General features: G+C 43.1%; 1 protein-coding gene across 10 annotated transcripts in view; it reads right to left on the bottom strand.

The window, feature by feature from the left end:
- NCKAP5 (NCK associated protein 5) overlaps positions 1 to 25,447 on the bottom strand; it is a 941,160-nt gene that overhangs the window by 185,367 nt on the left and 730,346 nt on the right. For all 10 annotated transcript variants that reach the window (XM_059704629.1, XM_059704625.1, XM_059704622.1 and 7 more), the window contains 2 exons: positions 23,742 to 23,780; positions 15,580 to 15,699 (listed from right to left, as the gene is read on the bottom strand). In XM_059704629.1, coding sequence (XP_059560612.1) covers positions 15,580 to 15,699; positions 23,742 to 23,780 — 159 coding nt within the window. The remainder of the gene's footprint in view (positions 1 to 15,579; positions 15,700 to 23,741; positions 23,781 to 25,447) is intronic.

The raw sequence follows: 25,447 nt of genomic DNA, 5'->3' as shown, positions 1-25,447 counted from the left end.
TATGCATTTAAAGATGTTGAATATGGTTTATATTTTCCAATTTATCTGAGTAACCGCCTACCCTAAAGAAGATGCCTTCATGTTGGTTGTTTAATTGATCAGTTCTAGGTAGTTTTATGTGGCTGTGTTCATTATGAAATGGCAAGCTCTAAGGTGGCAAAGAGTGTACAGGGCTAAGATCCACTTTTCAGAAGTAAAAGGAATGAAAATATGAATTGGGCACATAGAACAGGGGATTGATTAAAAAACTACACATAAGTGAACAGAAAAAGGCATGGTCTTCAAACGAAGATTATAATCTTACTGCAATAAGAAATATTTACCTTAATGGTGTCATCATTAAGATGGTGACTCAGGTCATTTCCGATTTCAGTCCCCCTCACAAAAGGACCAACTTGCAACTACCCATAAGTAAGATCTCACTGTGAAAATCCCAGGATTCGGGATGGGATCACAGAGACCAGAAAGAATGACATCAGGAGGGTGACAGGAACAGCAACACTGACCCTGTCACCCCTTCCTCAGGGTGGCACAGTATCACAGTGAGAGGGCCCACAGGGCCTATGGTTTCTCTAAGGGGGAAAAGAGCCCAAGGCAGACACTCAGCTTCTCCAGCACTGCAGGTCACTTCCTAGGACCATGGTTGGCAAACTGCGGCTGGCGAGCCACATGCAGCTCTTTGGTCCCTTGAGTGTGGCTCTTCCTAAGCCTTAGGAGTACCCTAATTAAGTTAATAACAATGTACCTACTATATAGTTTAATTTTTAAAAATTTGGCTCTCAAAAGAAATGTCAATCGTTGTACTGTTGATATTTGGCTCTGTTGACTAATGAGTTTGCCGACCACTGTCCTAGGAGGTCCACATGGGTCCTGTGCCATGGGGACTGCAGGGAGACTCTCGGGGGCTTGATATTGGCCATCGCACTGGGATAGAGAAGGGGGCAGCAACTGGAACCTGGATCTGGGCAGACCAAGTTTCTCCTTCCAACAGCACCAGAGCAGAGATTCTAGGTAATGGCTGTCCCCTCTACAGAGCCAAGCTGGTGACTCCATCTGGCCAGGTTACTTGATGCACAGTTCCACCTGATTTGGGTCCCCAGAAAATGAGCCATGTTGGTTTTGGCACCAGTTTGCCTCCCTGCATGGGCCAGGAAACAAATCCTTAGCTCTGCCTACTGTTGGAATAGTGCCTAACCTCACCTGACTAGGAAGCCTAGCCTGAGAATCCAGAAAGCTGTGTAGCTTATAGCTGCTCTTGATCAGAGAGCCTAGCCAACAGCCCTGTCTGTGGGGAAGCATGAGACTTGGTTGGAAAGTTTGTAAAGGGGGGCATTCTGAGAAAACGGAAGTGTGTGGAAGGCTGCCTACCCTGTTTATCGGAATTCTGACTTAGGGGAGTGCCGAAGGTGGCACCCCTAATTATTCCTGACCTTTCCAAACAAGTCTGTGCATGTGCAGACCTCCGGGTGTTTACTGGAATCCTTATGCTTAATCTTTAGGTGTCCTTGCCTAAAGGACACTGCAAACACATGTGCCCTCCCAAGATTACTTATCCTACTGATTATATCTAGAACAGTGGTTCTCAACCTTCCGGCCCTTTAAATCCAGTTCCTCATGTTGTGACCCAACCATAAAATTATTTTCATTGCTACTTCATAACTGTAATGTTGCTACTGTTATGAATCGTAATGTAAATATCTGATATGCAGGGTGGTCTTAGGTGACCCCTGTGAAAGGGTCATTCAACCGCCAAAGGGGCCGTGACCCACAGGTTGAGAACCGCTGATCTAGAAGATAAACTTTATCTCAAATAGCTGTTACAATAAAAGCCTAACTAGGCAGGCGATCGAGGCTGTCTCATTCTTTTAGCCAGGCAGTCCCTTAGCCCTCTCTTTCATAGCAAGTGTTGTGTCGGAGTAATCCATTCATCCATTGCTCAGGGTCTTTTGGTCAGCCCCAGCACTCTGTCCATCTACAGAGCCCAGTTGGTGGCCACATGGACTAGGAAACTCAGTGCACAGTTTTGCCTGATTCAAGTCCCCAGCCAGCAAGCTTTTCTGGCCTTAGGCCTCCTCTGTTGCACCAGCTGGGCAGGGAAATGGGATCCTGGCCCTGTCTACTGATGAGTGTAGCTCTATCTCTCCTGACCAGAGCACCCAGGAGGCTGTGTGGCCCACTCTATAGCTGCAAGCAAAGAATCTGGCTAGTGGCTCTTCCCATCTACTGGGTTGAGTCAGTGGTCTTGGCTTATTGTCTGAACATAGAGCTCAGTGGACAGCTGTGCCTGATTCTGGTTCCCAGGCAGGGAGCCGTCTTGGCTATGGTGCCTGCTCTATGGCCCTGCCCAGAGAAAGAAGCAAATTTGCAGTCTCACCCAATGGGTGAGTATGGCACCTAACTGGGAAGACTGACCAATCAATCTGGGCACCTGTGAATCCCTTCCCACTGCTCTGCTTGGGCAAGGAACCAAGCCAGCAGTCCTACTCAACTGTTCCCAACTGGTGGCACCCCCCCATACTCAGATCTCAGGCAGTGGCCTTTCCCAGACAGAGACCATGATGGCAAGTTCCACTTGCCCAACGATGCTTCCAGGCGAGTGGTCCAGAGCCTCTAGCTGAGCTACTGGAGGAGGACAGCCTCCGTGGAATGAATATGTAATGTCTGGAAGAAGAAGCTGCTTACTCAAATGTGCAGATAGCAACACAAAGAATCAAGGCTCATGAAGAATCAGGTAAACATGATTATCAAAACTATCAAAAGAAACTAAAAAAAGCTCAATAATTGACCCTAATGAAATAGACAACTGTCTGACCAAGAAGTCTGAAAAATACTCTTATAGAAGTTTAGATAACTACAAGAATACATAAACAGGCAACTAAATAAAATTAGAACAAAATGAGAAGCTCAACAACAACAAGAAAAAACATTCAACAGAAATTATTCAGTGACTAAACTGAAGAATTCAATAGAGAACTTCACATTAGACTCGACCAAGCAGAAGAATGAGTCAGTAAATTAGAAGATAGGTCATTTGAGGTTATCCAATCTTTGGAGCAAAAAGAAAAAAAAAAGAATGAGAACGAGTAAAGAAAGCCGATGGGACTTGTGATACACAATCAAAAGAAATAATATACATTATGATGAAGAATTATCTTTGCTGAAACAAATGTATAAAGTCTGGAAGACTTTAAAGTTTTGTTTAAATGCACAACCAGGAATACCAGAAATGAGGAGAGATTGACATTCCTGAACAGACAAAAGTTAAGGGAGTTCATTACCACTAGATCGCTTTACAAGAAATGCTACAGGGAATTCTTCTATATGGAATTAAAAAATGCTTATTAATATGATAAAAACATATAAGTGTACATATAAAACTCACTGGTAATAGTAAATATAGAGTCAAAGTTAGATTATCTTATAACTAGGGGCCTGGTGCACGAAATTCGTGCACTGGGTGTGGGGGGCGGGGGAGTGTCCCTCAGCCCAGCCTGCCCCCTCTCACATACTGGGAGCCCTCAGGCGTTGACCCCCATCACCCTCCAATCGCAGGATCGGCCCCTTGCCCAGGCCTGACGCCTCTGACAGAGGCGTCAGGCCTGGGCAGGGGACCCTCATTTCCCCCCATCACTGGTTCTGCCCCCAGCCCAGGCCTGATGCCTCTGGCCCAGGCATCAGGCCTGGGCAGGGGACCCCCAGACCCCTCCGATTGCTGGCTCTGCCCCTTGCCCAGGCCTGATGCCTCGGCCAGAGGCATAAACCCCTATCACCCTCCGATCGCCTGATCGGCCCCTTGCCCAGGCCTGACGCCTCCGCCAGAGGTGTCAGGTTTGGACAGGGGACCCCCATCTCCTCCCGATCACTGGCTCTGGCCCCCGCCCAGGCCTGAGGCCTCTGGCCCAGGAATCATGCCTGGGCAGGGGACCCCCATCTCCCTCTGATCGCTTGCTCCACCCCCTGCCCAAGCCTGATGCCTCTGACCCAGGCTTCAGGCCTGGGCAGGGGACCCCCTGCCCCCCGCCCAGGCCTGATGCCTCGGCCAGAGGAGTTGACCCTCATCACCCTCTGATCACCAATCATCGGATCGGCCCCTTGACCAGGCCTGAGGCCTCCGGCAGAGGTGTCAGGCCTGGGCAGGGGACCCCCAGCTCCCCGCGGTTGCAGGCTCCGCCCCTGCCCAGGCCTAACGCCTCTGGCCTAGGCATCTGGCCCAGGCAGCGGGGACCTGCAGTGGCAGCAGGGGGCGCCGCGATCGCGCGGGCTCCGCCTCTGCCCCTGCAGTACACCTCTGGCTGAGGCGTCTGGTCCAGGCAGCGGGGACCCGCAGCTGCAGCGGCCCCGCGATCGTGGGCTTCGCTTTAGGCCCAGGCAAGGGACCCCTAGCTCCTGGGACTGCCTGCTTCGACCATGCCCAGCTCCATCGCCGGCTCCACCCCTACTTCCTGCTATCACTGTCCAGGGCGGCAAAGGCGCCTGATTCTCCGATCATGGCTGGGGGGCAGGGCAAAGGTGGCCCCAGGGCCGCCTTTGCCCTGCCCTCCAGCTCTTAGCTCCCCCCTGGGTTTCTGATCACTGTCAGTGGCAGGGGGCTTCTTCCTGCTTTCCCTTTCGCCTCCCTGCATTGTGCCTACATATGCAAATTAACCGCCATCTTGTTGGCAGTTAACTGCCAATCTTAGTTGGCAGTTAATTTGCATATAGCCCTGATTAACCAATGAAAAGTGTAGCGCCGTACGCCAATTACCATTTTTCTCTTTTATTAGTGTAGATGGTGGTGTATGGTTCACTTACAATTATAGTTTAACTTTAAAGTATTAAAAAAACTATCCTATCTAATAAAGAGGGAATATGCTAATTGACTTTCACTCCCTCACAAGATGGCGCCACTGCCCACAGCCAATAAGGAGGGAACATGCTAATTGACTACCCCACCCTCAAAGATGGCAGTGCCCACAGCCACAAGATGGCACGCCCAGTCCCCTCAGCCTTGCCAGGTTAGCAGGTGCGTGGCATGGCCAGGTCCGTCCCTAAACAGGTTCAGCCACTCCATGTGCCTGCCTCAGGAGTCCCCCAGTTCCCTTAGCCCTCCAGCCTCCCAGGGCTGGCCTGAGGTGCAGGCAAGCCTTGGATGTCAGCCGCCCGAGGCTCATGTAACCAGGGATGGCCAAGGCTTGCACTACTGGCAGTGGCAGCAGCAGAGGTGTGATGGAGGCATCACCTTCCCCTGATTGCCAGGTTACCTCCTGCCCCTGAGGGCTCCTGGACTGTGAGAGGGGGCAGGCCGGGCTGAGGGACCCCCCCCTCCAGTGCATGAATTTTCATGCACCAGGCCCCTATTGATTATAATAATTTATTATTGAATACACAGTATAAAATTTTATAAAATTATAATATCAATAACCTAAAATGTGAGGAAGGAGACACAAAATGTAAAGTTTACATATGCTACTAAAGTTAAGTTGTCATCTTAAAATAGGATTATGGGAACCCTAATCAGAGTACACCGGATGTTCAAGGCCAGTTTGCCAGATACAGGTGCAAAGGCAATGACACAGCAGTTTCCCTGAAGGCACTGCACAGGAATACCTTTCTATAACCCAAATACTGATGTCACTATTTGGCAAGAGCCTCTCTTGTCTGAATTTATATAAAGATGTGCAACTGACCAGCCAGTGTGAAGCTACTTTGTGGGGCTACTTTGAAGAACTGTTTTGTCTGATGGCTCCTTGTTAGCAATGGCTACTTGGTCTACAATAACGTCTCTTTTTATATGCCTACGACTTCTCATGTCTTAATCCACTGCATCTGTGGGGATACAACCACTAGCAGAGAAGGAGCTGTGCTCTGACAAGGATATTATAAATATAAGATGTGAAAGCCTCATAGTAACCACAAAGGAAAAGCCTGTAGTAGTTACTCAAAAGATTATGATTAACAAGTAAACGTACTGCTACAAAATGTCATCAAATCACAAAAGAAAACTGTAAGATAAGAGGCAAAGAACAAAGGATCTACAACACAACCAGAAAACAATGAGCATAATGGCATAAGTCCTCACCTACCAATAATTACTTTAAATATAAATGGATTAAATTCTTCAAACCAAAGACACAGAATGACTGGATGTATTTTAAATAATCTAATGCTTTGCTGCTTAAAAGACACTCATGTTAGCTTTAAAGACACACAGTCTGAGAGTAAAGGAATAAAAAAAAGACATTTTAAGCAAATGGGTAGCTACACTTAGACAAAATAGACTTCAAGCTAAAAATGACCAAGAGATAAAGAAAGTCATTAAATAACGATAAAGGGTCAATCTATCAAGAATATATGACAAATGTAAATAGTTATGCACCCAACATTGGGGCACTTAAAATCAAATAGTGATAGAAGTAACAGGAGAAATAAATAGTAATACAATAATAGTTGGAGACATTAATACCCCACTCTCAATAATGATCAGACAGAGAATCTATATGGAAAGTGGATTTGAACAACTCTTGCTTTGAGCGTCTGCACCCCCCTTCCCCACCCCTCGCCCTGAGAGGGAGGCGACCAGAGGCGGCAATTGAGGGGTGGGTGGTGATTGGGGAGCAGGGCAGGCCAGTGAACAGTACCAGGCTGCCAGCCAAGGCAGGTGCCAGTGGGGGGCCCCCAATCACCCTGCCTGCCGGTTGTCCCACAGATTGGCCCTGATTGCTGGCAGGTCTAGGGACCCTACGCTATATTTAAAAATTAAAACCTGGCAAGGCTACGCTAACACAGAAAAAACAGGATGATGCAGCGATGATATGCATGGACTCTGGTTTGCACATTTTGTGGTCAGCCCTGATTCTGACACTTACAACTGTGTGACAAAGCCAATTACTTAACTTCTTTCTGCTTCAGTTTTTCCACCGATATGATGGGGAAAATGGTACTATTGCCTCAGAAGGATCATTTTATGTACTACTTTTTATAATCAGGGCACAAAAATGTAGCTGCCCCTACAACAGCAAGATGCCTTTCACCTGTATGAAAAGTATGGTCACTGGTGCATGCAGCATCCTGGATTGTAAGAGGAATGTCTGACTGCTGGTTTAGGCCTGATCCCCTGAACTGGAAGTTGGACATCCCCCAAGGGCATAGGCCGGACTGAGGGACATCCCCCCACCCCCCGCCCCCATGTACGAATTGTGTGCACCAAGCCTCTAGTAAAAGATAAAAATCATATAATCACCTCAAAAGATGTAGAAAAAGCATTTGACAAAATGTACATATTTATGATAAAACTCTTAAATATTGTGTATAGAAGAACTATAGCTCAACATAATGAAGGCCATTTATGATGAGCCCACAGGTAACATCATACACAACGGTGAAAAGATAGAAGCTTTTCTTCTAAGATCAGGAACAAGACTACTTATATTCAACATAGTACTGAAAGTCCTAGCTAGAGCAATCAGGCAAGTAAAAAAAAAATAGAATCCAATTTTGAAAGAAAGCAGTAAATAACATAATTTAATATATATAGAAATCCTAAGCACTTCACCAGGCTATTTGATCTAATCATGAATTCAGTACAGTTGCAGGATACAAAAACAACATAAAAATATAACTAGCATTTCCATAAACTGACAAATAATCTGAAAAATAATAAAGTAAGCAATCCCATTTACAATAGAATAAATAATTTGAATAATTGTAACCAAGGAGGTAAAAGATTTTTACGTTGAAAACTGTAAGACACTGATGAAAGAAACTGAAACTGACACAGATAAATGGAAAGATATCTTATGTTCATGAAGTGAAAGAGCTAATGTTAACATGTTCACACCACCCAAATCAATCTACAGACTCAATGCAATCTTTATCGATAACATATTTTACTGAATTAGAAAACAATCCTAAAATTTATTTAAAACCACAAAATACTTGAATAGTCAAAGCAATCCTGAAAAAGAACAAAGCTGGAGGCATCATACTTCTTTATTTTGAACTTATTACAAGGCTATAGTAATCAAAACAGTATGGTACTGGCATAAAAACAAACACATTGACCATTGGAATAGAATCAAGAGTGCAGAAATAAACACAGACACATATGGCCAACTAATATTGGACTAGAATACTGAATGGAGAAAAGACAGTCTCTTCAATAAAAGATGTTTGGAAAATTGTATATTCACATGTAAAAGAATGAAACGAAACCACTATTTTACACCACTAGCAAGAATTAACTCAAAATAGCTTGAAGACTTAAACATAAAACCTGAAAACATGCAACTCCTAAAATAAATAGAGAAAAAAAACTCCTTGTCATGGGTATTGGCAATCATTTCTTGGATATGATACCTAAGGCACAAGCAACATATTTAAAAAAAATAAACCAAAGAGAATACCTAAGACTAAAAAGCATTTGCACAGCTAAGGGAACCATCAACAAAATAAAAGGTAACCTACTGCCCAACTGGCATGGCTCAGTGGTTGAGCATTGACCTATGAACCAGGAGGTCACAGTTTCATTTCAGGTTAGGGCACAGGCCTGGGTTGTGGGCTCCATCCTCAGTGTGGGGCATGCAGGAGACAGCTGATCAATGATTCTCTCTCATCATTGATGTTTCTATCTTTCTCCCTCTCACTTCCTCTCTGAAATTAATAAAAATATATTTTTTAAAAAAGGCAACCCACTGCATGGGAGACCACACATCTGATAAGGTATTAATATCCAAAACATACTAGTATAAGAAATTCATACAATTCAATATCAAAAAACAGTCCCATTAAAAAATAGGCAGATGACCTGAATAGACATTTCTTCAAAGAGGACATACAGATGGCCAACAGACATATGAAAAGATGCTCAACATCAGTAATTATCAGGGAAATTCAAATCAAAACCACAACGAAACATCACCTCACACCTGTTAAAATGGCTATCATAAAAATTACAATCGATATAAGTGTTAGCGATGATGTGGAGAAAAGAAACCCTCCTGAACACTAGGTGTGAATGTAAATTGGTGCAACCACTGTGGAACACATGTCTGGAGGTCCCTCAAAAACTTACAATAGAACTACCGTGATCCAGCAATTCCACTTGGAAATAAAATAATATGACTACCTCAAAGGAGAGATATATTCTGTGCCTCCATATTTATTGCAGCATTATTTACAATTAGAGGCCTGATGCACAAAATATGTGCAAGGGGCTCTGCCCTCGCAGCCCCTTGCAGCCCCTCACCACCCCGGCCAGCCCTCATAGCCCCAGCTTCGTCTGGAAGGTCGTCTGGATGGTGGTTCTGCTGTTCGGTCTAATTAGCATATTAGATCTTTATTATATAGGATAGCCAGGACATGGAAACAATCTAAGTATCCATAAATGGGTGAATTGACAAAATAAATTATAATATACTGTATATATAATGCTAAGTAGAATAAGTCAGAGAGAGAAATGTGATTATTATATGATCTCACTTATATGTAGAATCTACACAAAACAAACTCCTAGAAGCAGAGAATAGATTGGTGGTAGCCAGAGGCATGTGATAGTGGGGGTCAGGGAAACTGACAAAGTTGATCGAAGGTATCGACTTCCATTTATAGCATAAATTAGTTCTGGAGATATAATGTACAACACGGTGACTACAGTTAACAATATCATGCTGTATATTTTAAATCTAAGAGAGTAGATCATAAAAGCTCTCATCACAAGAAAAAAATTGTAACTATGTGAGGTGCTGGATGTGAACTAAACTTATTGTGGTAATCAATATATGTACATATATCAAATCATTATGTGGTATACCTTAAACATACACAATGTTGCATGTCAATTATACTTCAAAACTGACAGAAAAAGCATGAAGGTAATGAGATTGTTGCATACAAAGTCAAACAAAAAGAAAAGAAATATCTCCCAACACAGAAAATTAAATTTAAAAAAGCAAGTATGTAAGTACTAAGCCATCAACAAGTAGACACTGAATATGTGTTATGAACAGTGGTAACACCTGTGAAGGGTCAAAAGCCCCCATTCACCGTTCTTGCCCTCAAGGCGAAATGAAAAGGTAACATGAAATCCCTAGTGCCAGGGGTTGCCCTGCAGGACCTCCACCATGACAGATGAAGGTTCCATGATTCCATACTGGACCAGGAGCTGCTTAATTGTGTGGCACGGGTCATAAGTTACACAGGAGCTTCGCAGGGGGAAGTTAAGGGGGAACCACACTGACCTGGGAGGCCCCTGAGAGGTGGCGGCAGGATTGGTGCTTGAGGACAGATGGAGCGGGAAGTGTGTCATGTGGCCAAATAAGACAGATTTGTTCTCTGAAAATGAAGACTGGGTGTAGGAAAAAATAATCAGAAGCACCAGTAGGCTTTTCAAATCTTCTCATCTCATCTAAAATAATACAAAACAAACCACCAGCAAACAAAAAGCCAGCACGCTAAGAAGTGACAGCAAGTTTTTACACTTTGGTTCTAAGCTGTCACATTTTCAACTGTTGGTGTGAATAATCTACATTATAACATTGTTTTCTTTTTATCTTGGCCTAAGGATATGGGTACCAGGACTCTTTGATATATCAGATAAAAAGAAAAAGAAAAAAGTGAGTTAGGCAGGAAATACGAAAACGATGTCCTATCAAGGTAATGATAACACAGGTATCCAAAACAAGACAAAAGCAGGACACACAGGAGGGGACGTCCTTGGGTGCCACACATCAAGAGCCTTTCAGACATGTGTGAACATGGCAGGCTCCTTATTACGACTGTGCTGCAGACCCCCTGATCTGACTTGAGCACAGGTGGGCCAGTTAATCAAAATGTCAGTGCAGAATCTGAGAAAGGTCCCCCCTGCCCGTCCGTGTTTCATGCAGAGGGCATGCAGAAAGGAGGTAAAGGGAAGAACTTGAGCCTGACCATGGATTTAAATCCCCTCTCTGTCAATTACCAGCTGGTGACTTAGCTTCCCTGTGCCCATGTCCCCATTGTAAAATGGGTACAGTGATAGTTCCTACCTCATAGAATCTTAATGGAGATCAGATGGGCGAACACTGTAGAGATTACAGAATAGTATCTGATAGGTGATAAGCACAATTCATTTATTAAATAGCATTTGATAAGGCCAAATATGCTTCTTTGCCTAAAGATCCTAATATTAGAGTCCTCCAATAATTGTGTGTGTTTTTTTGTTTGTTTGTTTGTTTTTTGCATCAGACACATGCTTTAAGCATTGTGTCTGATTTCTAGTTTTTGGTTTTCTTAACAGTAGAACAAGAATTTGAAGGCACGTGGGAGGCAATTTGCATGTAGAATACCTCTATACATAACACAGTATTTCCTGTTTCCCATTTTGTTTTACCGTTAGACACCTATATTTCATTTGATCGTGAACATTTATTTTTAGTGACTGGCCTTCCAGCTACTTTTGAAGCACTCAACTTTGTTTTATAGAAATAGTTCTTTTCACATTATATTTCATTGATTTACATAGTAGTTAAAATACATAATTACCATGACATGTACTACTGGCATAAACATACTGAGTTACAAATACAATCCATTCACAGTGAACATTCAACTCAACTTGTAAGAGCAGTAAATACACTTACTTTGGAAAAACCCACACAATTATATGATTTATAAGAGGAAGTTGTGAGTATTGGTTCATCTAGCCAGTAGGTTCAAATAAATTTAGTGAGAGATTCCAGTACCATTAAGATCATTATAAAAAGATTTCCTTTGGGATTCTGGCTTCTCTATTCTTTAGAATTTAGCTTAAATTATTGATTTCCATATAAAGGGCCCTCTTAATCAGATTTGTTACTAAACACAGTCCCAGAGATATCATTCTGAAAATTGGAATCAACAGAGAAGCTTATTGCCATTCTAAGGATTTTAATTTTCAGGTTAGGCTCTTTTCCTTTCCCCTCATGGACCTGGTTAGTTCCCTTTGTAAGTTTCTCAGAATCTGTCAACTGATCTTTAGAACTATCCCTTTTTCTTCTTCCTACAAGAGTTGCCTAATAATATCCATGCAATCTATTTTTCTGTATTTTTTAGGGACAAAAAATATGATGCTTATAAATTATTTTCTTTTCCACCATTTACAATGTATCTACTAAACTCACAATGGTTTCGTTCACCATCTTCTGTCTATGTTTCTCTGTAGGTGGCTACATTGGATTATGGAGGACCATTAGGCTGTATACAGCCGGTGACCACTAATGCAGTTGTCTCACATTTGCAGAAAATGACTTAGAAACCTCTTCAGTCTGTGGACAGAAGCTATATGGTCTATAATATTTGGGACCAGGCACAGTGGTGAATTTGCCATATCCACCAGCCACACCCTCAGGCAGACCTGGTTGGTCTGCATGCAGCACAATTCCGAAGCATCCACATTAAATAAGAAAATACAGAAGGAGAGGTGGAGGCATAACGTTCTCTTTGGGGCATGCAAAATAGCTCCCCAACCTATAGAATAAATTTGTGTCATTTATTCATAATTCCATTCAACAGGTAATGACAGAGCTTTCATAGGCACAAAGCAAGCTCTGGCTGTTTTTCCCTTGGCCAGTGTTCCATATGTATTTGTGCCACCAGAAAATAGTCATGAGTCAAATACTAAACAGACCACCTGAAAAGCCAGCTATATTGTCTATGACTGTGAGCTGTATGGTATGAGAGGGCAGGCACCACACTGTTTATCATTCTTCCTCACAGAACTAGTAACAGCCCATCCTGTACATTAGAATGGCTCCTGGAAGTGAGGATTTCTTGGGGAGGAATATGGAGTGTGTGGACTGAAAACAACCAATGAATAAACACCGAGTTCTTTTGTGAGCATACATACCTTTCCCTGCCATTTGGATATGGATGTAAGAAATTTGTGTTGGCCAATGAAAAAGCTTAAATATCTACAGCACTTGTCTTGACTGTCTAAACAAACCATCATAACTCAGAAACAGGGAATACAAAAGCTTCAAGTTAAAACAGGAAAAACAGAAAAATTCATGAACATGCAAGAGCTGTTAAAAATAATTATAAAATAGGATCTTGATTATGAGAGAGGAAAAGAAATACAAGTTTTTACAGATGCAAGATTTTCTATGACCAACATTTATTGTAGTCTGGACTAGGAAACCAAAGAGATAACGATTTTTTTCCACACAATTTTGAGCCATAAATTATGAATTATGCTCTAACAGAGAAAGAAGAGAGGAAATTGATTTAAGAGATGAGATCTATTTTACAATTCAGAGAGTGTTTTATTTTAATTTGGGGGGTGGGGGTTACATTTGATGCTCAGCTTTATTGAACATCTTTCTTTCTCTAAAATGAATTGCAATTTTTTAATCATTTTCCTGAGAAGTCCAGCAAAGATGTTTATGCCAAAGTTCAGAGGGTAAATTAGCAACACTGACTCAATCGTATGGAAAAGTGCTGTCCTGTAGAATTTTCTTAAGATGATGGAGATGTCCTATAAAAGCCACTGACCAAATGTAGCTTTTCAACACTTGAAATATGGCTAGTTTGACATAGGAATTTCATTTAGTTTACTTTCAATTTCAACAGTGCCATGTGACTAGTGTCTATAGTGCTGGACAGGATAATTTAGAGGATACCCCTGTCTTTATTCTTTCTTTCAGACAATTAGGCCAGGCAGCTGGGGGGTTATTCTTTGTAAATTAATGTACCTTGCCCCTGTGAAACTTCACATACTCTTTGATAGCCAAGACTCAGAATGCTCTGAGCAAGGCACATGGAACTTGTTTGAGCAAATATGCATATTAATAGGGTTAAAAAAAAAAGCAAACAGCAAAGATCAGCCCTCCAGGCCCTTTTGCTAATTCATGTGTTTTCCTGCAGTCAAATATATTCTTGAGAAATTTGTCAAAATCAGCCGATAGTTTTGATACCTTTGTAATTAGCTAGTTATTAATAACTAGAGGCCTGGTGCACGAAAATTTGTGCACTCAGGGGGTGGGGGAATCCCTCAGCCTGGCCTGCACCCTCTCACAGACCAGGAGCCCCTGAGGGATGTCCGACTGATGGCTTAGGCCCACTCCTCCAGGAAAGTGGGTCTAAGCCACAGTCTGGCCTCCCTCTGCAGGAGGCAACCCACAGGCCAATTGATCGGGGGACACGCAGGATGGCAAGCAGCTGGCCCCACTCCCCAATTGCCCCTCCACCACTGCCAGTCACTGCTGCCCCCTGACTGCCATCCCCTCCGTCTGCCCACTAGCACCCACCTTGACTGGCCTGGCACCACACGCTCAACAGCCCTGCCCCTGCCGACAGGTCGTTCCACTGTTTGGTCGATTTGCATATTAGGCTTTTATTATATAGGATAGGAAAGGACAAAAGGTCAGAGATGCATTTAGTTTGGGTGAAGCAAGAATTAAGTGAGGGCTTGAAAAGGCCACTGGAAACTTGCCCAGCCTCTGAACTAGAGGATTTCTAAATCTCTTGGGACATTTTGGTGCTGGGGCTGGGAAAGGCCAGACATTATAAGCATGGCCATCTGGGCAGCTTCACCAGGAAGCTGCAATTTCACACTCCCCAGGCAATCACAGGTCCATTTCCTATAAATCACTGGGGGAAAGGGTCCAACAAAGGAAAGATGGATGCGTCCACAGTGATGAAGGGGTGGGGCCAATGCAAGCCTGTCAAAATTTGGGATTACATAATCTTCCAGACAAAGGAGCTCACTCTCTTGGCTATTGTGGCTCTCTTGCATTTGCCTGTGTTCCTGGAAGTTGCAAGGCCCATGGCCACAGACCCCACATGCAATGGACTGATGGACTGCAACTGGAAACAATCTAAGCTAGCCTGATGCTGGCCTGGATTGTTCCCCAACATGGAATGGGAACTCGGAGCAATAGCTTTAATCCTACCTCTGCTAAAGACACAGCTGGACTTCCTCTTTGGCCGGTGAAGGGAAATGGAACCTTGGAAACTCAGGGGTTTACCCTACAGAAATGAAGCTTTCTACAATATCTCATCCATGACCGCGAGTCTCATAAAATTCTTCTTCTTGTGACATTGTAAGAAGCCCACTCCCACCAGCAACAGGTGGGAATAGGGAGAGCTCTCCTTGGATAATAGTAACAGTTGGACTTCTTTGTATGACTTTACATGCTATAAAAGTAAGCAATGGAAGAGTTTGGTGGGAGCATTTAGACAAAGAGAATCTGTAAAATGCTGAAGTAGAATATAGGGAGTCTTGTATTATGAGGAGGAATGAGAGAGAGAGAGGAGAAAAATCACAGGCATTACATAAAACTCCTCCTTGTTTATTACAGAATACAAGAACACTAATACCGGTCCCCCAAGTAGTCAATTACTTCCTGACTCCATTCCATGATTTTGTTTAATTTACTAGAGGACGCCTTCTGATTGTTCCTTTCACCATTTATTATTTGTTGATGCATTTCCTTAAATGTAGCTTTAAAAAGTTAGAAATTTGAAAGACATTAAATTTAAATGACACAATATGGTTTTCCCATGGAGATAGTAATACCTTTTGAACCTAAGTAACTTCTTGTCAATAGCATTTCAGTAGCAAAGATTGTTTTCCACAAAAACACATACCTGGAGGAGCAGGTCGGAGGCTGGCCTGAGTCGCTGCTGGAACAGGATACTTAACGTTCGGTTCTGTTGTTCCAAATCGAACACTCGTGTTTTCAACTTTACACATTCCTCCCTTAGATCCTACAACAAACACATTGAAAGGGGAAAAAGTCTATCACTGAAACATACCTTAGCATATTGGGACCATATTTTATCTGATATTTCAGACACATTAGTAAGAAAATATTCTTTTTGTTCTTCAAAGCCCCCAGAAATAAATCACACACAATGTTTTCTTCCATGGCCCATTGTCTGATAGAATTATTGTGTGCAGGGAAGACCATTTTTTTTAATAAAAGCACCCTGAAATCAGAAATGCATTAATCTAGCATGCTATTTTTGAAGATGGTAAACCTTAGCGATATAAAGTCAATTTAAGTTTCCACCTGTATAGTTTGCCTTTTCATTGTCTCCATAAAAGCAATCATAAAGCACAAACCACAAGGACAATAATGTTTTTGCAGTGAATAGAGATTTGATGAACTAAAGAAACTATCACTTTTGATGGAGCCTTTCCCGGCCGGCTGTTTGTGGAATGAGCTGAAATTCTCAGCGCTGCGGCTAATAGAGTCGGTGATGCATTTAGCGTGTGGGTGAAGCAAGAATGAAGTGAGGGCTTGAAAAGGCCACTGGAAACTTGCCCAGCCTCTGAACTAGAGGATTTCTAGCTCTCATGGGGCGTTTTGGTGCTGGGGCTGGGAAAGTAGGGTAACTGCACGTTGTCATCCTTGGGAGCAGCCCCTGGAACTGCGCAGACACCACCGCAGCCTTTCCTGCTGTCAAGAGGGGAGCTGACACAGGAACATCGGGATTCCCCGGTGCCCACCAGGGATCTGCCTTCCAGGCAGATGTGCCATAAAGACACTAACAGTATGCAAGTGTCTGCACCCTCTTTGATGGGGCTCAAGACAGACTAGAATAACTCCCCAATTCAAGGTTCTTCAGACGCTGGCTCCTTTCTACATTTTTGACCTTAATCTTTCACTATTTCATGATTTTTTAAAAAAGGTTTCTGCTCTTACCATGCACAGAATATGGGTCTGTCTGTTGTTCTCCAAAGCCTTCCCTCTGCCACAACCACGTTCCCTTCTCATCTGCCTCCTTCTCGGGCCAAGTCTGGCTCTGAGTGACATCCAGTTCAATTCGAGCTGGCTCCCCTCTGACACTCTCACCCGGTGCCCTCAAAGACTGCTTTCAGTGGGGAGCTCCAGTGAGCCCTCACTGCCTCTTACGTGATATTGAGCATATGCTTCTTTGAACTGATTTTAACGTTCATGCTCTAGACTTGTCTTGTCAATTAGATGGCACATTCCTCAAAAGGCAAGTGTCAGAAGATAGTCAAATAAACAACAGCGCAAGCATATTCTTACACTCTTAATCTCTCCCCTAGCACAGCATCACATGTAGTGGGAGCTTAATGAACTTCTGTGATTATTTTGTTAAAGGGGATGATGATGACAAAATTCTATTCTCTAGAGATGGTGTGGCCAAGAGAGTTCAAGTTTCTCAACTCTTTCAGTTTGTCTGTCTCCGTAATCTGATGTGGGGCAGCTCTAGGCTTCACTGAAGACTCCATAAGCAACAGAGAGCTCTAGTCAATGGCTCTGACCCCAGGGTTTAAGCAGGAGTCACAGACATGAGCGGGCCTGTTCCATAACCTTGTGTCAACCGAAATGTGAAGGTAGAGAGATCCACCTTCTGGACTTTGCCTGAGGAGCCATCACCATCTCCTCGCTGTTCATTGTTACAGGGGGCAAAGAGCAGGCGCAGGTGTGGCTCACTGCGCAACTTCCACTCTCCTCACCTTTTCAGGTAAATGGGTGGAGCTGATGCACAGGATGCTTGCAACTGATTGCTGCCTACAAATGCAGAGCAGAGCAAAGGGAGGTCATGTTCAGATGAGGCCCCTGGGTGCCAGGTGTAGGAAGGCAGCCACCCAAGGCAGGGGCAGGGCTATGTGTGTGTGCACATGCGCGTGAATACACCTGCCCCTTGGCAGAGGCTGTTTTGGGGGCCTACACACGGTTCGAATTAAAAGGCTAAATTTATTTTCTTTATTTAGAATTCAATCTCTTCCTCTCATTAGTGCTAATGCTTGTTCTTAGCATGTATATAACACGTCCGGTTCCCAAACACTAATTGTTGTTACTACTGCTAATTAAGTAATTAATAAAACTTGACTGGGAGGTAAATAAATATTAATAGCACCAGTTAGGTGGGAAACACACTTGTTCTCATTCGCAGGAGAAGCTGTGGGGACAGGAGCTTACAACATGTGCATTTGCAAGAAGAAAGCAGACCTGCAAGGAATACTATCAGCAATTTCTAGCAGTAAAACTGAGGATAACTTGGAAGAGCCTTCAGATGGGTAAAAAAATAAAATAAAAGGAAAAGAAGGAAATAAAGAAATCAATATGCTCTATAGAGAGGTTTTGTACAAGTGCCCATCACTGCGACTGAAGGTGGTAGGAGTCCATTAGCGGGAACACAATTTATTGACCTGGAGAGCTGTTCGTTGCTTGGCTCATCCAGACCAGCACAGGGCAGAGGGGACATGGGGGCTTCCGGGGTGTGACACTGGTCTTGCAGCCACTGATAAACACCAGTGAGCGGCACTGAAAACTCCCAGACGTAAAAGAATCGCCTGTGTCGTTCTTTTAAATACTTTTGCTCTCTTCAGTCAAGCCATAGACAGTAACTTAGGCCAGACAGCTGTCATCACAGGACACTAATCCAAACCATGCATGCGTGCCCATGTGCACATTTACAGACAGAACCAGGCCGAGAGATGGAAAGAGAGAGAGAGAAAAACAATTTCCCTGACCTCTGCAGTGCACGCCAGGCAGTGCGGCAGCTGGCTGGCTGCTTCGCCCGCGCCCACAATGGGAACCGCCATAAAGGAGCACATGGCCTGTTTAGGGCGAGTACAACAGCTACTGTTTGGACCCTGTCACTTACAGAGGCCAGAACGAGACTACCCTTCTAAGTAAATATTATAATTAAGTGACTCCTCTTAAGACACTGTTGTCTGGGGCCCCCGAGGCTCACAGCAGGCGCAGGACCGCCAGTCCTCTGTCGCAGCCCTGCTTTTCCTGTGACTCCCAAGGGCGTCTCAGGCCTCAAGAGGACCCCATTGAAACTCTAGGGTTGTGTCTTCTGAAATAAAAAGGGAGGCACAATATACCAGTGGGAAATAATGCCAAAGACTTAATTTAATTTCATGTAAGAAAGTCTAATGGTCTTGGGTTCAAGAGAACAGCCAGGCCTGTTCTCTTTGCAATCTGTATGTCGCCAGCAACTGGAAACTGAGAGTAAGGAGTTACATGTGCGTGTGAGGGCAAAATAAACTGAGCAACGGGACACACTGATCCCAAAGGCCTCTGTGCACCTTAATAATCTCAATTCATAACTTCCCTGGACCATGACATCCACAGCGCCGCCTGCACTGGGATTGAGATGCGGATTCACTGCTGTACATTCCTGCGGAGAACAGTTGCTCCAGCATCTAGAGCAAAACCATTACCTGGCTCCCTGCTGAGGTAAATTTAAGAACATGCTGATTGCTTCGAAGCAGGATGTTCACCGACATTATCACTAGAGGATTGATGAAAACTATTTAAATCTTGTTTTTCACGTAAAAATGAAATTACACTGGTAAGCTATTCCAGGTGAATCCCTCTGGTTGGGAGGTAAGGGGCCTGGGCTCTGGGCCCACGTGACTTTGAGGAAGTAACTTTTGCTGGTGGGGCCTGGTTTCTCCGCTGTAACCTGATCTACTGCACAAAACCAGGCTTTGGAGAGAAGGAATGTCCCCGCTGGTTCCTGGGATGGCTTGTGAAGTGCCAGCGAATCCTTCCCTGAGCAGACAACACACCCCCACCCTCTCCTCTGGGGAGCAGCTGTTACAGATACTTCCTTCCCTCTTTTGAGGATCCTAAGACTTCTGGAAAAGAAAAGCCATTTCAGGAAAGGGCTGGCCAATTTCAGACTAACCAAGGATCAAGGACCTCCACAAGAACAACTACCATTAAGTGGCAAGGCAAGTCAGTAAGTGTGTGAGCCAGTCAGGCCAGCTCTAATCAGCAGGAAGTGGTGAGGTTCCGGGCAGACTGCAGAGTGTGAGCCTTCATCCTACAGACATTTGGATTAAGCATTTTAAGTCTGGGTGACGGCGAACCAGTTCATGTAATTAGAGTGAACCGAGCCCATTACCAAAGCTAGTTGGCAATCTCAGGACTGAATGCTCTCTAAGGCCCCCGGCAATTGTGAAATTCTTCGGTCCAAATTAAGATTGATGCTGAGAAAGCGTGACTCCCAGTGCACAGCAGCTCTGATTCCCCAAGTGGAAGATCCTGGATGTTCTTGCTGGTGAGGCCTGGCCCTGCTTCCAGGAGTGTTACGAAGTCTGTTGGCTACCTTGCTCTTTTGCTTTATTCCCTGCGATCATAACTAATGGGTGGGTTTCAATACATCTGTGGGTTTTCATAGCATCTCCTCTGCCTGCTGAGCTACAGTGGGAAACAAGTGATTGACTGGGATCCTGGAGGCTGAATGGTGCGGAGGGCGAGGGCATGGAATCAGCGCAATCAACTGTGGGCTAAAGCACGGGCTATGCCACTTCTGCCATTAGAACTGTGGGCAAACTGCTTGCTTAGTCCGATCTCACTGGGCTGAAGGGAGAACAGACTGATTCAGTGCATTTAAAGTGCTGGACATGGGGTGTGACTCCTTGTCAGTGCACAGTAAACACAGTTGTTCGTATGGAAAATAATACAATAATTAATTCTTCATAATACAAGAATAAACTCGGTATTTCATGTACTCACAACTATAAACCTACTTTTGCCAAACCCTATATTAACAGACCCTCTTCGAGGAACCAGAAGCTACACACACCATTGCTAGACCAGCAGATAGGAAACACGTAGAGGTTTGAAGTTCTCTCAGTTTCAAGCTACACAATTGTGTTCTGCTTCTACCTGGATGGCTGTATTTCTAGAGTCAGGGTAAGGGAGCATTATTCTATGATGGTGAAGAAAAAAATGCTCTAGAACTATTTGGCTGCCCTAAAGAACATGCAGATTAGTCTGAGGTGTTGATATGCTGAAAAATAGCTGCAGAGAGAATTGCTTTTCTTGTAAGTTTGGTGTCAGTGGTAACACACACACACACACACACACACACACACAACCTGGAGAGCTACATTTTCAGTGAGTGTAACTGACTTAATGAAGATAAAATGTATTTCAGACAAAATAGGGGTTTAGCCCGATTATTGATTTCACTGCACTTGTAGAATTGAACCTATGCTTCGGAGTCATAACTGGAAGTGAGCTGAGTTTATTCCTGTCACTTGAGCATTATGGAGCTAAAGGAGGTACAATCTGCTCTCTTAGGGAATCCACAGAGTTTTGAGACAAATTCAGTTAGTTGACTAGGACAATATTTTACATTTAATAGAAACTGATAAGCCCATGGAAATAATTTTTCCTATTACTATTGTGATGAGACGTGCACTCTGGGATACTCACCCAGGCCATGCAGGGTATGCCATGAAAACTGCTCGTTTGGGTGCCAGAGAAGAGCTGACGCCAGGGCAAACTTGCCTTTGTGCCATGACAAGTGACATATTTTAAACCTGAAGAGTTATGACTATAATTTCATCTCCGGGATTGTTTTGTAACTTGGATAAATCTCTCAAGATTTCTGTTTTGACTGGGCCTCTTTAAGAGGTACATCCTGTTTAGAATTAGTTTCCTCATCTGCATATTGGAGACATTTTATTTCCGATATTGTACTCTTAATTAAAGAAACTCTAGTCATTTTTCTTTTTGCGGCGGTTTTACAGTCCCTATAAAAACCGGAGGCACACACTTCTGGGGAACATGATTCTTTGGGGACCGCAGGAGCCCTGGCTCTCCTGCTGATGCTGTCTCTGAGGCACGCTCTCTCCCGGAAACTTGCCCTTCTGTGTCTTCTAACTGCACCAGGTAGATTGGATTTGTGCAGCTATTTTTTTGTGGCTAACCTGAAGAGTCCCGCTTCCCTGAATATTGCACCAGTTTCCTTGTCTCCTTCCTGGGGCACCGTTAGAACAGCCAGGCGTGAGCAGTCTTTCAGAGGGTACACAGAGTGCTCCCTTGGTCCCCGGGTTTGTAATTAAATGAGCACAGAGTTTCTACCAGGAGGGTGGCCACTGAGAAATTGAAGTCTTTGAAAAAAGAAAGGCATTCACATAGGTTGTGACAGAAAGCGTAAACTGTTCTTCCACATCTGTTTCCCCCTTCCTTTACAATAATATGTCAGTACATTTTCAGGCGGCACATTTCCGGAATGAAGACTTCATCTCCAGCTTCCTTACATGTGGCTCTGTGGCAAAGGTCTGTTCAAGGAGGTGTAAGTAGGGAGATATGAAAGCTTTTGAAAGTCTTTCTTCAAGACAGTTGCTGTGTGCCCTTGACCCTTTTCATTTTTCCCCCCCAGCTTTTCTTCCTTCCTGATGGCTGGAATGTGGACGCGATGACTGGAGCCAGAGCAGCTATTTTTGACCATGAAGTAACCTTGGGAATGGAGGCCATATCTCACTGAATAAGAAGATAGAAGGCAGGGATAACGGGGACCCCATGGACTTTATGGAGCAGTGTCACCATACAGCCCTGTACTGCCTACCTGTGGATTTAGATGCGAGAAAGAAATAACATGGTAGCTTATTTCAGCCACTATTATTTGGGATCTCTGTAATTCAAAATTAAACCTATTTCTAACTTTACATAAATATACTGACATCTCACTACACTATGTGACGTTAATGTACAACCTGAAGCAGTTAAAATCATTTGTAGCAGGAAACATGATATTTTGACAGAAGTAGTTGGGGGAAAAAGTCTAATAAAAATATTATCATCACACTTCTGTAATGTAAATCTAAAATACTATTTAAGTATGTTTGTGAGAAATGGTCAACCCCTAATACAATTGTTTTCAACTGAAAAACAAAATGTCTTAAAATATTTTGCTTTCATTGGCCACATCCTCCTGAATAAGATCTAATCTAAGATTTTCTTTTCTAGAGGAAGTCTCCACCTCACAGAGAAGTGATAGAATAAACAAAATGTGAAGGACCTAGAACAGTGATGGTGAACCTTTTGAGCTCGGTGTGTCAGCATTTTGAAAAACCCTAACTTAACTCTGGTGCCGTGTCACATACAGAAATTTTTTGATATTTGCAACCATAGTATAACAAAGACTTATATTTTTGATGTTTATTTTATATATTGAAATGCCATTTAACAAAGAAAAATCAACCAAAAAAAATGAGTTTGCGTGTCACCTCTGACACGCGTGTCATAGGTTCGCTATCACTGACCTAGAACCTAGTCTCTGAGAAGCACTGTGGAAAGAGGTGGGAAAGGGTCAATAGAATTTACCAGCCAATTTGGGACAATTCCTGTATTTACCGACTCTGACCCAATAACATTATGTTATGTTGTCTGAGGGCAGAATAGGGGGATAGGAAAGACACAGGCATAGAAATTACCATCTGTTTTCCCCTAGCTTGATAAAGGGATCATTGACAAATGGAATAACACTTCATTTATTCCATATCTCCACCACTACAGGAACTGCTCTCCATGCTTCCTTCCACAGAGGGACCACAGCGGTTCTGGGAGGTGGGTGTTGCTGCCCCTATTTTACAGAGGAGAAACTGAGGCCCTGGGAAACTAAATAGCTTCCATGACCTCAAAGGCCTTTTGCTAAATGCCTGGCTTCTGTTAATGCTGTCCGTAATAGGCTGTTCATTTTACAGGAATTGGAGGGATCCACCAACTTGCTCACTGTTTGTCCTTGCTAAGTGAAAATGATAGGTCTGCTACTCATCTGGGTACCTGGGAATCTCGCATCTTCAAAAGGCTTCCTATTACTTTACCAAGAGTTTGAATGTTACGATTCTGTTGCTCATTGATGTCACTCCATACACCATCTAATACACACACAATTTCAACCTAAGTGAATAAATAGAAAAGTAGTGCATCTATCAATCACAATTTCCTAGTATGACAAATACGAGTTCCCATCTATTCACATAGGTACTTTGAAAATAATAAAGCCAGAAAGTGACCTACCTTTTGAGTGAGTAGAGCCTGAACAACTTGGTTGGCTACCTTTAAAAAATAAAGAAAAGAGTTGTCAGTATAATCATGCGGCTACACTCATGGACTCTAATTTAGCAGTAAGTTTCCCACAGCTTACTGTTGCTAATTAGCTCCTCATTTGCCTCTGTCCTCTGCTTCCAGGGGACTGATTCTTTTCATAATAAGCCTATCCTTCTAGGTAATAGTTTGTTTTTTCCAAAGGTGACCTTGTTGCTAATTAAGACAGTTATTCTGGAAAGATCGTTCATACCTTGATTTTCACATTTCCATATTTGGAAAAATAATATCTTTTCACACGTAAGGCTGAAAAATGACAGAGTACAAAAAACGATCCTAATTATCTGTACACAGTATCTACACTTTGCTGATTTACAGACCTTTGCCTCTCCTTTCTATTCTTTTGCTGTGGGACTATTTCATTACATAGAAGTAAAGGGTGTCCCAAAATTCACGCAAGAAGTAATTTTGATAGAAAACACAAGTTTGTAATTAAAATTTGCAAATTTCTTATTGGTTCATAAAGTATATAGTATAGGATTATGTATGGAACAGCATATCAGGTAAATGGCCTCCATGGCTTTGCCGGCACATACGCACTCTTTTGTTGAAATTTTCCATGACCTGTTTGCATAAATGTGGCTGAATTTCAATGAGGCTCATTTTCATCTTGATGGCTTGGTTAATCGACAAAATTGTCGCATTTGGGGTTCAGAAAATCCAAGAATGATTGTTGGGAAACAAATGCATCCACAACGTGTCATTGTTTGGTGCGGATTTTGGGCTGGAGGCATCATCGGACCAGTCTTCTTTGAAAATGCGGCTGCTCAGGCAATAACAAAAGAGTGTGTATGTGCCAGCAAAGCCGGGGAGGCCATTTACCCAATATGCTATTCTATACATAACCCTATACTGTACACTTTATGAATCAATAAAAAATTTACAATTTTTAAGTATAAACCTGTGTTTTCTATCAAAATTACTTCTTGCGTGAATTTTGGGACACCCTTTACTTGCAGTAGAGATAGACTGAATGGTGGAGACGATGGACAACTCATTGGTTCCTGTATACTCTACTTCCTTCCCCATGTACATTTATGCTGGCTATTTATTGTTGCTACCTGTAATAGTCTGGTAGTTGTTTATTCCAATATCCATTTTCCCTTCCTCCTAACTAAAAAGCCCTAATTTTTGACTGGGCATATCTAACTACATTTCCCAGCCCCCTTTGTAACTGTGACTCTATGACAAACTTCTGGCCAATAAGTTATAAGAAGATTCTTTCCCTGGGATTATAGAAAGTCTCTAAGAAGAAGGAGGCTCATCCTTCTTCCTCTTTTTTCTGTCTGGGATATGAAAGTGATGTCTGGAGCTTCAGCAGCCACCTTGACAGTGGAAGTCACATATAGTTGGGCAGGAAAATAAAATAACCTGGTCTTGATGATGCATGGAATTGTATTATCTCTGCACTTCTATGTGAGAGGGAAATATAATAGCCTCTGTTATTTTTGAGCTACTCCCAACGTAAAACCAAATCTTCCTATACAGTGGGGCCTTGACTTATGAGTTTAATTCGTTCGGAGACCGAGCTCGTTAAGGAGCTCGTTAACTCAAATTACTCTATCAACTCAATGCAAAAAATAGGCCGAGAGACAGCTGGTATCTCAAAAAACTCCTTA

This window comes from Myotis daubentonii, chromosome 7, assembly GCF_963259705.1.
Source record: "Myotis daubentonii chromosome 7, mMyoDau2.1, whole genome shotgun sequence".
NCBI lineage: Eukaryota > Metazoa > Chordata > Mammalia > Chiroptera > Vespertilionidae > Myotis > Myotis daubentonii.
The sequence above is the reverse complement of the archived record's forward strand: the minus strand, read 5'-3'. Positions and strand labels throughout refer to the sequence as shown.